At 35.3% G+C, this 15,351-nt stretch overlaps 1 protein-coding gene across 1 annotated transcript; it reads left to right on the top strand.

Annotated features, from left to right (window-relative positions):
* Positions 1-3,425: 3,425 nt before the first annotated feature.
* LOTGIDRAFT_158614 (hypothetical protein) lies at positions 3,426-3,993 on the top strand (the record flags this gene model as incomplete). Its single annotated transcript, XM_009051763.1, has 2 exons — positions 3,426-3,636; positions 3,791-3,993. 2 exons carry the CDS (start codon positions 3,426-3,428, stop codon positions 3,991-3,993), a joined length of 414 nt encoding a protein of 137 aa, XP_009050011.1.
* Between the last annotated feature and the right edge of the window lie 11,358 nt (positions 3,994-15,351).

Below are 15,351 nucleotides of genomic sequence, written 5' to 3' on the forward strand. Positions count from 1 at the left end.
TTTCCCTTGTGTGTGCAGCGATGAGAAATTGTTCATGTTTGATTTTGATGATAACTTGATAAACTTATAGATGATTTAAAGATTATTTGAAAATTCATTATTAAGCCACTAAAGATTTTGTTATCATTTGTGATAGCTGGTAGTGGCGTATGTTACCCTGCCTGGCAGGCTACCTTTTTTTAGGGTGGCTGAAAAAATTTTTTCCAGATCGACACCACGGTCTTGTAGCATCGCTGGCAAAATTGTGTAAAGGGACTGTGTAGAAAAATTAAATGAAAGCTATGGACATGGAACAGGTTTTTCACAGTTAGGCTTTAAACTTTTCCACCAGCCCTCGCTTAGCAATGTGAATATAATAGTTTTAGTAATGAAGAACCGCGCCACCTAACATACTGAATTAATTGTAACATTACATGCTCTAGGACAAATATCAAATCAAAGAACACCAATTAATATTAAAATTTAAAGTTGTGTATTGATCCAAAAGACATCATATCATCCGGTATCGACATTTGCGTATTGACATTTGAGTAGCAAGGTATAAAGTGAGTGAAACAAAATAAAAGCAAATTTAAATAGCTTTTCTCCAATTTTCAAAAATGTTATGAATTATAAAACACACTTTGTCTGAAATGCAATTTTATTTCTTTCATTGTATTCCTTAAAAAATCATATCAGGCGCATATATAAGAATTATGCTTTTAGTTAATTCATATCACTCTATATTATTAGTGCGATTTCCTATTCATGATTTTGAAACCGGACCACATTATCTACGGCCTTACTGGATAAATTCAAATGAGGGGAGGGGTACTTTTTGAAATTGGATTTCGCGGAAGGGTTGGTTTGATCCTCCAAAATGTACAGGCCAAGGGAGGAACAGATAGTTTATTTAGAAATTCTGATCTGAAATTACAAAAAAAAAGTATAGTAACTGTTATGCACTGATTGTTTTTAGTTTACTATGAACAATATTATCATTTAGGCTCTTATTTTTTGAATATTCCTCTTTAAGGCTCTTATAGAGGGTGAACTTTCTTGCTAGCTCGATTGCTGGTTGTATTGAACGGGACAACAAAGGGTGCTATGCCTACATTATGGAGAGTATTTAGTCCTATAGGTCTTGCTGTATTCAATGTCTCAATCCAATGGGCTTACCTTGATTGTTGGAATTTGGTAGTTTCATCTTTGGGCAAGTCAATTTCTATGTGCTCAATCGGGATTAGGGTGAGATTGTCTATTGAATAGTCGTCGAGGTTGAAATGATTAGAAACAGGCTTGTCTTTCTTTAATTTGATGTCCGACCAATGAGCATAAAAACGAGTTCGTAAATTATTCTTAGTTTCTCCTACATATTGTTTTGGTTATTTCTTACATGCAATTAAATATATTACATTCGAATGTTAGATGTTCCTGGATCGGGTACCTTTTATTCGTAGAGTTTCTGATATAAAGGGACATGTTTTACATCAACTGGACAAACAAGGAGCACTCCTTAAACATGGAGGTAATTCGGCATAAAACCTGTTTTTAGCTGCTATCTGTGCTAAATTGGAATTTTTTATGTTTCGTAAAAATCGTTTAGAGTACCCACACTCTTTCAGTTTTAAGAAAACAATCGTACAGGCTTGGTTGAAATCAGAAGATCTTGTGCAAATTCGGTAAAATCGTAAAACTTGAGACTTAATTATAACAGAATTATATGTATGGTATGTTTTAGGTGAAAGGAGCTCTTGTGCAAGAGTTGATGAGTATCAGTTTCTTTAATATCACTTTAAATACATTTTAATATCTAGTTTATTTGTTTCTGCTATGGAGTCTATGCTTTTGTCACTCACGTTTGCGGTTAGTTTGATGGTTAGATTTTCAAAGAATTTCCAAAACTGTTCGATAGAATAAGTCCAAACCATAAAAATGTCATCCAAAAAGCGTCCGTAAAAATGTGGGTCAAATGGACAATACCTCACGTTCTCACTCTGCCATGAAAAGGTTTGAATACGAAGTAGCGAATCATTTGCCCAAAGCTGTCCCTGAAGTTTGTAAATATGTTTTACCATTAAATGTGAACTCGTTTCGACTGTGAGAAATCTCTAAAAGCTGTAGAATTGCATCGTCGGGTTTGTTTGGATCTGGGTTTCTATTAAAAGCTTTACGAACTGCCGTTAAGCCAGCAGTGTTATCGATATTGGTATACGTAGTAAATATTAACCTCCCCGGAGTTGATATTAGAAATAACCACGATGCCGAAGGCCGAGGGTTATTTCTAATATCTTACCGAGGGTAAGAGGGTAATATTTTACATACACATCGACATGATTTTTAATATACTGATAAATAGCTCCCCTCTAATCTGCAATAAACTCTACCATATCATCATGTGTTGTTTTAGATAACATGAAGTCAGTGAACACTGTTATGCACGTGATAATTGATATCACGTGACACAGCTCAAACAATATGGACGCACAGTCAACATCAAATGAATCTGATGAAGAATTGCTAATAGCAACTCAAATCATAGAAAATACTCTCCCTCCATCTAATTCGGACGAAGAATTGATAGCAGCCAGCCAAAGCATATAATTTTTGGATTGAATTTTTGAATCGGGTATTGATAAAAACATGGATATTTACTCTGATATATCGGATGCAGAAGGACCTGTGAATGATCATGATCAGCGCTTCTGTGCTTCAAAAGATGAAGAAATTATGGAAGTTGCCCAGACAGCAATTCCAAAAAACACGTTGAGGCGTAATAAATGAGCGAGAAAAACACTTGAACTGTGGACGATATGGCGTAATAATCAACGTAAGGAAGGTGAACCCAAAATACAGCATGATTTGGAACACACGGATAACAAAGAGTTGAACTTTTGGCTAAGTAGATTTGTAGTGGAAGTCAGAAAAACAAATGGAGATTTCTACCCACTAAACTCCATTTTTAGCCTTGTTATGGGACTGGTATCTCATCTACGTATAGTGAGTAAAAACAACTTGGATATTTTACGAAATCCAGAATTTGAAGATTTTCGCAAAGTATTAGACAAAGTATTAGATGAAAAATCTGACAAATAAAGGACTGGCTCAAACCAAAAAACAACCCGAACCTATATCAATCCAGGAGGAAGAAATATTGTGGTCAAAGAAAGTTCTTGGGACACATAATCCACGAGTGCTTATAAATACCCTTATTTATTTAAATGGATTGCATTTCTCTTTACGAAGTGGGAAAGAGCACAGAAATTTAAGGTATAAGAATAGTCAGATTTCTTTGGTTTCGTGTGCAGACGGATCCCAGTTCTTACGTTACAAAGAAGATATTTCGAAAACTGTTCAGGGTGGGTTGAATCACCGAAAAATAACCCCTAAAATTGTTGGAATTATGTCCAAGTGATGGCAGAGACGATGCGTTTTATCTGACGCCGATGAAAATTACAACCGATACCCGCTGGTATAGAAAACAATCTATGGGCCATAATGCAATTCAGAAGGTAATTCCAGAATTATTAAAAGTAGCTGGTGTATCTGAATATAAGACTAATCATTCCTTGAGAGTGACCACTGCTACAAGTCTCTTCAATTCTGGTGTACCAGAACAGCTGATAATGGAGCGTACCGGCCACCGCAGTGTGGAGGGTAAGTAGATTTTGGTTAAATACATGTATTATTTTTATTGTCACGTCTTTCCTTGCTGCTGGCTCATTCTATGTATAATATCGTAATGGACAGCAATTAATCAAAATATCAATCTATGTATAATTTTAAATGTAAATTTAATGTGTATTTACAGGGATTAGAACTTACAAGAGGACATCAGATGACATGAAGAGGGGAATAAGTGGCATTTTGAATCACGCCGATACCATAAACCCAACAGACACTACAGATACCAAAAAAGAAGCTGACAATAATTCAGAGACGCCGACAAAAATAAGCCGAACGAGTGCACCGATTATATATGCTACTAATTGCGTTATCAATATATCAAAATAAAGTTATAAATGAGAATGTCTTTTTTTTCTCGTCTTGAGAGGGTGATATCATCCTAAGGGACGATATCAGATATTACATCTGATGATGTCCAATATCGTTCGACAACATCAAAGGGAATACTTTTACGAGGTGTGTATATAGAAGAAACGTCGATAGAAATTAAAATAGCATGAGAAAGAACTCGAAGATTTTTTATTTTATTGACAAAATCGGTTGTGTCTTTAAGGTAGGCGCGATGTTGACATGCTAGAGATAGTAAGAAATGATTAATGTATTCTGACACTACATAAGACTCACTACCACAGTCAGATATAATCGGGCGGCCTTTCGGGATTTTATTCGAGATAAACCACTCCTTGGTTGGATTCTTAGGCAAAGTGTATAAATGTCTCTCACGACAATCAGGTTTGGCAGTTAGTCATATTGTTTCTGTTTAATTTTGACTAAATCGGCAAGAATATTGTTAATCATATTAACAGTTTCTTTGAAAATTAGTTGGTAAAATGGCATAATGTTTAGGATTATTCAGTTGATTCTCTGCTTCTGAAACGTAATCCTCCCTATTCAGAATGACACAACATGAGCCTTTGTCAATCTTTTAAAAGACAATGCTATCGTCTTAAGTAAGTTTAACGCTTCACGTTCCACTCGTGTGAGATTGGAATGGTTCTCTGTTAGGCTATTCATACTCTCAATTGCTTTCAATATTTAAGGATGGATGAGGGGGTGTCTTCGTGGATTTAGGAGTAAACATTGTTCTAGTACCACGTGGGGTGGTTTCGAAAAAATGTGTGCAGCTAAGATTTCGTTGAAATCGTTCAATGGATTGGCGGATATAGTTAAAGTTGGCTTCCTTCGTCGTCATAATAAACTTAAGTCCACGGTCTAAGATTGAATGCTGAAGGGGTGTGAGAATTCTGCGGCTCAAGTTAACTACAGTTTGGCCTAGCGGTGGCTTCTCAGCATTTTTATTCCTAGTAATTAGTTTAAAGACTTACTCGATGCTTGAAGCTGGTGTATCCAAAACAAATAAATACTGTTTGCTGTTTCTGGAGACCAGTGAAGATTATCAACAGGTTCGAATTCTTCTTTGGAGGGTGGTAAGATTGTTGCGCTGCTGGTATTGGACTCCATCATCATGTTGAGGGTGCTGGGGTTCTGGTGTGCTTTCTTCGAGATTTTTTTTGAGATGGATATACATGTGAAGATGATATTGGAGTTTTGGAAGGTTTGTTGGCTGTAGCGATTACTTTTTGGCTTGGTTAAAGGGGGTCTTAGGTAGCTGATCACTGTTGTTGAGGCCTACATGCAGAATAACGATAGTAGGTTTGGGATGATGGTCGTATGATTCAAGGATGGACTGTATGTGATGGATTTGGGCACCGGGGTAAGAATGTACCTGAACTGGTTTTGGTAATTCGATTCAGGTTAGAAGATCCAATGATTAAGGTAGATTTCTTCAGAGCAGGTAGATTCCATAATGATTTGTCCTTGGTGTGATGATAAAAGGGTTTAGTAGCGGATATAATGGTTATCGACAGGGTGATTGGTACTGGTTTGGTAATTGTTAGAAAAGTAGCATTGGTCACGGACTGGGATCTGGTTCGAGGAGGGGATTGTCTGGATACACGTCTTGACTTGGATGGAGACTGATGGGTGGTTTGCTGGTCCAAAAACGCGGTGAAGATTCAGATGGCGTGGAAGGGAAAGACGAGTCTAAAGTGAAAAGAGAAAGGGGGTGCGCTCTCTAAGAGAACGTTTACCTATGTCCGCTGGACTAGGAGTAGGTGAACTTCGGGCTCGTTTTAATTAGGGGTTTGGCTCGATAGGGTGGTGACTCTAGCTGGTGGTTACAGTGAGACGTTTCCAATAGGAGCGACGGGCCCAGGACAGGACATGAGAAACGATGATAAAGACTTGGTTCGAATGGTGGTCAGTTACTCTTGAAGTGTGGTTTGGTAATGGTCAATGAGATTTTGCGTTTGAAGGTAAACGCTGGTTGACCATGCTGTTGAAGGGTAAGGACATAGGAGACGATGGGATAGAACTCCTCGCATACGCAATCCATTTTGTATAAGGTAAACAACGGTGCTTTCTACGCAACTGTTCTCAGCGAATATGATCAAAACGTCATCGACATCGGTGATCATAAAAGGATGTATCTACATCTCACGACTCATTCAATTGTAGTTTTCATTAGAACAAATCGCAGACGGAAACTCTTTGTACCAATATCGATAATCATTAATGTCGGATTATTTTAAAGATTAGTTCTTCAAACTTAAAAAAAGATGTATTTTCTTAATTACGTCATACAGACAAACGATCAAGGAGAGGTTATGGATTGGTTGACATATATTGTAGATGAAAATTGCCGAGAGATATTCCAAGACTATATATTGGTCTTGAATACGCTCACTTGGTATGCTATAACAAGGAATTTGAAAAAAACTGCTTGTTCCAAAGGTCAGAGCAGGCACAGTTGTCCAGAAGTTGTTTACCTGTGCAGCTTAGAACGAGGAGTAATACTAAAATATAAATCAATGTTATCGAAATACAGGAGGTAATCTCAATCTGAAAAAAATACGTATCCAATACTTTGTCATTTGCTTTCAGGAAACCCCACATCAGAGCTGCATAGGATAATATAGACTCAATGAAACAATCGGAGAGCTTACACTGTTGTCTTTAATCAAGGTTTAACTTAAAGAAAATACAGTTTAATTTGTGATATGTGAATTTTGGAATACATTCCACAGGGATAGTTCTGTGTGTAAATTTATATTGATCTGGTTTATCCATACCTTTTGGAACACTACAACCTTAGTTTTGCTTTTAGGTACCATGCTTCACAATATTGCTGGTGCCGTGTAAATTGGTTTTGTAAACCTCCTTCGGTTTAGATAGCCAGACCTTGTCGTCGATAAACTATATCTAATATAGTCTTACAAGAGCATGTTAAAGTAAAATATCACATAGTTCATTTACAAAGAGAAATATCAAGAAGGAAATAAAAGAATGATCCGTTGTGTGGTTAACGTCCAGGGATGCTACTCTGTCATTAGTATTGTCATTAGAATTTTCTCAACAGCTATTAGGATACTTCTGGTATGGGGGAGTAGGTAATCTATTTACGTTTAAGAATAGCTTTACAAAATGAATGTATATGAAGACTAGTCTTAGCCACGAATTTCCTTTAAACGGCCACAAGCGTATGTGATCAACTAGGTCACAATGATCTTGTTTCCTTCAAGGGAAAACGTAACATTTAAGATGCCATGATGCCAGGGGAAAATTAGTCCGAATGATTCACCTACAAATCAGACTCCAATTAAACAACAGGATATGTGAAGATAATGACTGTTAGTTTCATAGGCAAGGGTCCAATTTAAGATAGGCTATTACGTCGTTCTACAAGCAGGCAAATATAAATTTGCTTAGATTGAAGATTTCACGACGTCAATATTTAACATAATGTCGCAAAGCATTGTCACACTTTATAAGGACTGTTTTATTTTCCAGATTTTTATTAAAAATTTACTATACATCTGTAACTGTACATTCAGATGCAAAACACTATTTTATTTTTTTCATTAAATTTTAGTCTCTCGTAGTTTTAGTCAGATTAACACTGCTTTACATTAACACTACTGTTCTTAAAGACTGTTTTGCGAGCTAATTTAGCCAGTCTGATGATGTAAATAAACTTATCATGCACCACTTCATAGATAAGAGTCGCTGGATAATGAAATTAGACTTAAGACTACTTGTACCAATATTGTATCTCATCTTAAATATGAAAATGGTAACTCACTTATACCAAACTGCGATATGGTTATTGTTTATATAGCAAAATGAAAAACACTATATTAGTTTCAACCTCATATCTTTATTGTAAGTTTTGACGTCCAACAGTCTCCCAAATCAATCTGTTGCCATTTTTTTCGAGAAGAGTTATTTCTTTAGATCAATATCAATATGACCTTCATTCAGGATTACATTGATGATGATGTAGATCACATGTAACTCAAATTCAACCAAATCCAACCCCCTTTCAAACAAAAATAGTCCAAAAGTCCACTTTTGAACAGTTTTTTGAAAGAGCTTTATCCTCAAGCTATTGTGCTGCTCTGAGAACTTGTCAATGAAATCGTCTGGGTCTATGAACGCAGTGAGTTCTCACTCAACATGCAAGATTCCGAGATCGCTTAATCGAGTGTTTGTCATTATATTTCTCAAATATATTTTTATCAGTTTTAAACAAGAAAAGCTGCGTAATTTGAGTCATGTTTGTAATTAATGGAGCTCCTCTGTCTCCTCCAAAACTTGATTACTGTAATAGTTTGTTTTATGCTCTTCCGAATTACAAAGTTAAATAATTTCAACAAATCCGAAATTCGGTTGCTAGGCTTGTCACCGGACGGAATCTCGGATGGCATGCAGATATGACACGACACCCCTACTCAAAGAACAGCGAGTTCGTTTTAAAAATTTATGCAATATTTTTTTTTAAACTTTTTCGTCATTTTGACATAGTACCCTCATACCTCACTGATATTATTTCTGTCCACAGTTCGGCATATTGTACCAGGAATAGCACTGAAATGAGACTTTTATAAAGCCCATGGAAAGAAAACGGTATGGCCGCGCCAAAATTATGAAATAATCTGCCACTAGCATTGAGATCCATTTCAGAGTTTCCTAATTTGAAGTCAAACCTGAAAACTTTTATTTTTAATGGCTATTATGGTTAATGTTAGGAAGGCATTTTTGTCTTACATTTGAACTCTGTGTCAAAGACTTACCAACTTGATTAATCCATTTTTTTTTGTCAGATTTACCATTTAACCTCTGTGAATGGTTACCATCTTGAATTATCAAAGTTATTGTTCTCAGATTTGAACTCCATGTAAAATGGTTACCATCTTGAATTTATCAATGTTTTTTATGTGCGATTAAAACTCCGATTCGGACACCGATGGTAAATCAAGATGACTAATATGACATTTTATTTTTCAAATGACCAAGTTAAAAGCTGTTAAAAAAAGAATGAAAGTTTGCGCTAATTTTAATTAGACTGCTCTTGGTCATATTTGAATTTGGTTTTTGAGTTGTTGCTATTTTAAGAATGTGCCAATTTAGGTTGTTGACACACGATAGAGGCTACAGTTTTGGTATGCATAAACGGTTTTTGAGTTTCTGCCGCTGAAAAAAAATACGCATGAAACTTGACTCATAGTTGGTGAGATAACGTTTTTAGTTACCGCCTTTGATTTAGTAAAAACGCGACGAATTTGATTGCTTTTTGATATAATAAGACTACAGTTTATTATCCAATTTTGATGAAACTTAAGATTCATTTGTAAATTGATGCGACCTCGTCCAAATTCTTACATGGCAACAATCAGATGAACTTCTTTTTTATACGCCCACATGGAAATGTGGTTTGTTTGTGAACACAGTAGAGACTACAGTTTTTAACTGATCTGAATGTAATTTGGTGTGATCATTTATATTAATGAGATCTTGGTCAAGTTCGAATTTGACGATCTTTCGATGAACAGTTTTTTAGTTATTGCCCTTGATTTAGGAAAACCGCGTCAAAATATGTTTGTGAACAGAATAGAGACTACATTTTTCAACTGATTGTAATGAAACATGGTGTGATCATGTATATTGATGCGATATTTTGATGTATTTGGGATATTGATATTGATTTTAAAACAATTGGTGGAATTTCTCAGCTGCCAGTGGGCGTATGTTACCATGCCTGGCAAGCTATCTTTAGTTATTGCCTTGACTTATTGACTTATTAAACGTGTAAATATTTGGTTTTAGATATGTGATGCAATTATAGAAGCAAACATTTTTTTTCGATCTAGTTGGAAACATGAAAATATAAGCGAGAACTCTGTCAAGTTCAAATTAAGTAATAATTCGAAGAGCGGTTTTTTAGATGTTGCCTTTGACTCAGGCAAACTTTCATTTATATTAAAATTCTTTGAAAATATTAAGACTAAATTATTAAATCAAGTTGTATTAAAAATGATTTATCAACACCCGTTGATTAATTTCATCCCTTAGCTTAAGTCTTTTGCTCTTGCCATTAAAGGATTGGAAATACAATTTACAACATAAAAGCTTTTAGGTCGAATTCATTTGAACAACCCGTCATGCGTATCACAAGGTGTTCGATAGGGTTCATCGTTGGAGGTTAATTAACAATTAACAAGTTTGTCTATATACGCCAAGAAATTCTTTTTTTTCAAATTCGATAGGGTGATAATAAACCATTTCACCAAATATAAAAATTGTGGAAGCGATCATAAAGAAACATCACAATGCAAAGTGTTTTACGTTAAACTGTGTATTGTCATCAATGTATTGGAGTCAGAAAACGATTATCAAAGAAAACGACAATAGTATGATAACATGAATATGTCCAGTGGCAAAGGTTGTGGATTTTTCTGTCAAATTAGGCTCAAAGGAAAAGCAACAACCTCCAAGCTTGTTCATGTTTTGTATCACTTAGAGAAGAAATAGCTTTTGAATATATTGCAATATAAGACCCCTATATTTTAGAATCACAAAAGAAATAAAACCACTTACAATTATGTAATCTGGTAAACACGAAAATTCCAATCACGATTCACATTACTGTCAAAGTATATAAGTTTTCTTAATAAACAATTAACAGCAAATACCAATAGTTTCTATAATATACTGAGAAATCCACTTAGTTAACTTAGTCAGTTTTCGTATTCACAAATTAATTTCAGCTGATTCAAACTGTCGCAATCACTGATAACATTTTAAACTTAACGTTAACATAAAATTCTCCCCATGAGTTACACACTTTTCACAATGTTAATAAACTCTCAAATCATAAAAGAGCTAAAAGTTTATACTTGACATGCTTTTTGCACATGCTTTATTGATTGTTTAAACCAATACAGTCCACTTTAATAAGAAATTTAACATCACCGGAGATGTTCAGAGCGACAATTTGATTGGATGTTGAAATGTTCACGACGTTATAAGCTATCTTGTCCAACTGACAGCTAAAGAAGAAAGAAAACTGAAAGAGTTCTAGAATCGATCTGTTCATATTTTCTCCGCTGTCGTTTGGTAGTCTACTGACGGCTTAATAAGCAGCTGCTGTTTAAGTAATAATTACCCATATACGATCAGGAAAGTTGTTCAATCTCTATTGATTTTGGTCGATTACTCGTAAATCAAGTTCATTTAAAATGACAAGAGTATTCACAGATGGTTGAATTATGCAGATGTTAAGCATATCAACTACATCTCGTTTAAAAGATGACATTTCCGATATATCGAAATCAAATGGCGTTTTGTAGCCAAATTGCATTGGTTTGGCTAATAAGAGAAAGATTCAAAGGCTATGTTTCATGAATAAAATAAAATTGATACGCACCAATCCACATAAAATATACGAAACTAAGATATTTTTAAACATTTGTAGGATATTTATGCGATATTATCATCAAAAAACAAAATTTGCTCTTCAAAGAAAATGACTTCGTTTCGTTAAACTCAAAATTCATCGTTCCTCATTTTAGCGGTCTCGTTTCGATACATTTCTTGAAGATAGCTTGCCAGGCAAGGTAATATACGCCCACTAGTAGCTTTGATTGTAAATAAAATATTTGGCGGAACAGTAACACTCACCAGTATGAATTATTCAATCTTCAGTTTTACAATTTTTGGGGTGACAAACTATTATATATATACTACTATATATATGTATTTTCTATATATCACAGGGAGCCGCGGTGGCTTAGTGAAATAGTCAATTTCTCTCTAACCTGAAGATCCCGGCAAAGGTTGAGATAATATCTTCAGGTTTAACCCTGTCAGTGATGCAGGTAAGAGAGACTGGCATGGGACTACCGTTTTAAATTTGATAGGATGCAGACATATTTTACTAATTCTATGAAAATCGCATTAAATCGAAGTAATCAAAGTGTTTGTTCGTTTTATATGGTACAGAAGATAATTAAGGTTGCTTTTGTGAGTTTTTGAGGTAATTTTTACCTTTTTATGGTTAGTTTTAGCCGTTTCAGCGCTTCAGGCCTGTTGTATTCATTTATTGAATACAAACTTTCCAAGATGACAGGTGTTGACATGTTGTTGAAGGACATCAAGGTTCTTAAACAAGACATTAAGAAATATAGAGGTGTGTCATCATTGAACTGCATGGTTGATAATAAACGTGGCACGGAATCGGTTTTGGCTTGTGTTCAATTAGTCAGTGAAGGGCTATTTAATGGTGATGATGGTTCACATTGTAAATTTGTAGATTCTCGAATTAAGGTCGTGTCATTTATAGATATACCTGTGCATGTTAATGATCTTTGCTAAATTAGATTCGTGGGGAGTCAGGACAGTAGGCCCACTTACCAGGAAAACGGCAGATTTTAATGGGAAAAGAAAGTATGATGGTACTCGCTTTTCTAAGGTGGAATTTCCGCCGACTAAATCCAGTTTGCCTTATGCGACTAATTTTGATGGTTTGTCGTCAATTCGATACAATGATCAAAAAAAGTTTGCTTAGTTTGTTTACAGCCGGGTCATATTATTTCTCAATGTCAAGAGTTCACATGTTTTAAATGCCAACAACCTGATCGTGGGAAGAGGTCATGTGTTGCAGTTTTGTGTCCGAGGTGTGCTTTGTATGGCTGGAAATGTGACTGGTAAAGGTACCGTTGGTGTTGTCAATGAGCCAGTCACTCATAACAGTAGTGGTATGAATAAGCCTGTTGTTGATAAATTTCAGGAGTCCGTTGTTGATAAAATCACATGTGGAAAATAGTGTTGATATTGAAATTTCTGTTGATGATGTTTCTAAGAGTGCAGAAAGTGATGCACAGCAGTTTGCCTATTGTATTAATTTCTGATCCGATTGATTAAATGTCTGGAGTTGATCAAAAAAGACTTCATTCCTTTACTCTGATTCTGATGGCCGTATGGTTCAGTGTAAAGTGTCTACAGACGATTTTGATTTCAGTCATGTGCATCTATGCTCCGAATCAGACTTCAAATAGAAACTAGAGCCACTCGTGGCACAAATGGGACTTTGCAAATGTAGCAATTTGCTAAAGACCCTGAAAAAAATCAACCATCGACGATAATTAGGTCAAGCGCAAGAACAAGTCTAAAGTTGATAATTTTTTATTTTTTAGAAGATTCTAATACCGGAAGTAGACGTCAGACCTCACAAATCAAAGTATCAGCAGATAGCCAAGGACAATGACCTTTGATCTTGTAAAGGAGAAGGTGTAAAAAGGTCAAGATCAAGAGATATCCATCATCAAAATTTCTAATTGCACACGACTATAAAACCGGAAGTTGACAAAGGACAGCAAATATAAAAGTACAAATAGATAGCCAATGCCAATGACGTTTGATCCTACAAAGGTCAAGGTCAACAAAGGTCAAGGTCAAAAATTGAAAATTTTGAATTTCCAAAACCTGTTCCTTTTTTTGAACTATGAAGCGGAAACTACCGAACTTCTAAGATAAAGTGGTTCAAAACATAAGATAATTGTATGCAAAGTTCCATTTTGAACAAATGTATAATCTGCGAGTTATGCCCCTGGTTAAAAATGTCAATAATGAGTAATATAACCCAGATGTGCCACGCCCACCTTAATTTTTTTGCATAGGGTAATTGATATTTCAAATGTTATGTTGTGTTTTAAATTTCAAGCTTCTACATTTTTCAGGTCAAAAGATATAGGTCAACAAATGTCAACAAAGGTCAAAATCGAAAAATGAAAATATCCAAATGTTAAAACCCGTTCCTTTTTTGGAACTATAAAGCTGAAACAACTGAGCTGTTAACACAAACTGGCCAAAAGGATGAGGTAATTGTGTGCAAAGTCCCTCTTTTAACAAACGTATCCTATGCGAGTTATGCCCCAGCCCCAAAATGTAAACAATTAGTATTTCAAACCGGATGTGCCACGCCCACCCCAATTTTTGTCATAGGTGAATTCATATTCAAAGTGTCTAGTTGTATTCCAAATATCAAGGTTCCACATAAAATAGGTCATAAGATATACATACACCAAGATCAAAAGGACACAAATATGGTAAGACAAAACTCAAATTTGAAAAAATCACGAATTTCAATTTTGCTTTAAAAAAGTAATTGCTCTATATCTATGTTAAGTGCATGAGAAGCACATTAGGAAACCGAAAAAAATAGCCCTCTAGGTTAATTAGGTCACGTGCTAGAGCAGTCCAAAGTTGCGAATTTGGCTTTTAACGGATAGCTATTAAACAGGAAGTACATGTCGGAGGTCAAAGGTCAAAGGTCAAAGTATCAAATAATAGCCAAGGTCAATGACCTTTGACCCTATGAAGGTCAAGGTCATCAAAGGTCAAGGTCACAAGAAATAAGATTTTAAACTTTGAAAAATTTCAACCGGAAGTTGCGAAAATGCAACGTTTTGTGAACATTAGACAGCAGATTACATCGACACCAAATTTATGCAGATTTAGTTTATCCCTAAGGACTTATTTTGATTTTCAGAAAAATGAGAAAATCAAGATGGCGGCCAAAGTATCACTTCCGGTCTGGATTTTATATTCTTCGTTTTTTTGTATTAGCATTTACTTACGACCTGCATAAATTCCGTTGACCTATTTCATTTACACCGGAAGTTATTCGACCGGAAGAAGATTGTACTTTCAATTGATTCCACCTTCAAAACCGGAAGTGACGTCAAAACTCTGACCGTATCATATCATTGACTTTCTTGATGTCTCTTTGCATTTTAAATTTCAGATCAATCGATGCAAAAACAAAAAAGTTGCAAAAAAATTGCAAAATTCAATCGAAAAAATTTGCGACAAATTTTCGAATTTCGTCATTTTTCAAGTGCTATCTGATCAGAAATTACAGCCAGATTTTAAAAATGAAAACCCGAAGAAAATCGATTCAAAAATACGCTTCTAGAGCCGATTTTCGACTTTTTGCACATGTTGAACTGTGGCACTTCCGGTTTTGCTAAAATGTTCCAATATATATTTAAGGAACACGTTGCCACTAAAGAAGGTCTAGAGAAGTTGAATGGTTGCTGCTACTACTGCAGTCTAAGCTCAGGAAGGTGTGTAAATTTCGAAAAAAAAAAAAGAATGGACATTTCGATAACAAACTGGGACTCCAGCAAAGTCCCACAATAAATTCTTGAAACTTGTTTCTGATAGGTTATCCAAATCCGAAAACACATTAGTTTGTGGTGATTTTAACGATATTATCAATTGTAAACATGACAGATCTAGTAACATGACAGGTTACAACTCAAACTCACAATTGCTATCGACCTT

The sequence above is a fragment of the Lottia gigantea genome, assembly GCF_000327385.1.
Source record: "Lottia gigantea unplaced genomic scaffold LOTGIsca_17, whole genome shotgun sequence".
In the NCBI taxonomy this organism is placed as follows: domain Eukaryota; kingdom Metazoa; phylum Mollusca; class Gastropoda; family Lottiidae; genus Lottia; species Lottia gigantea.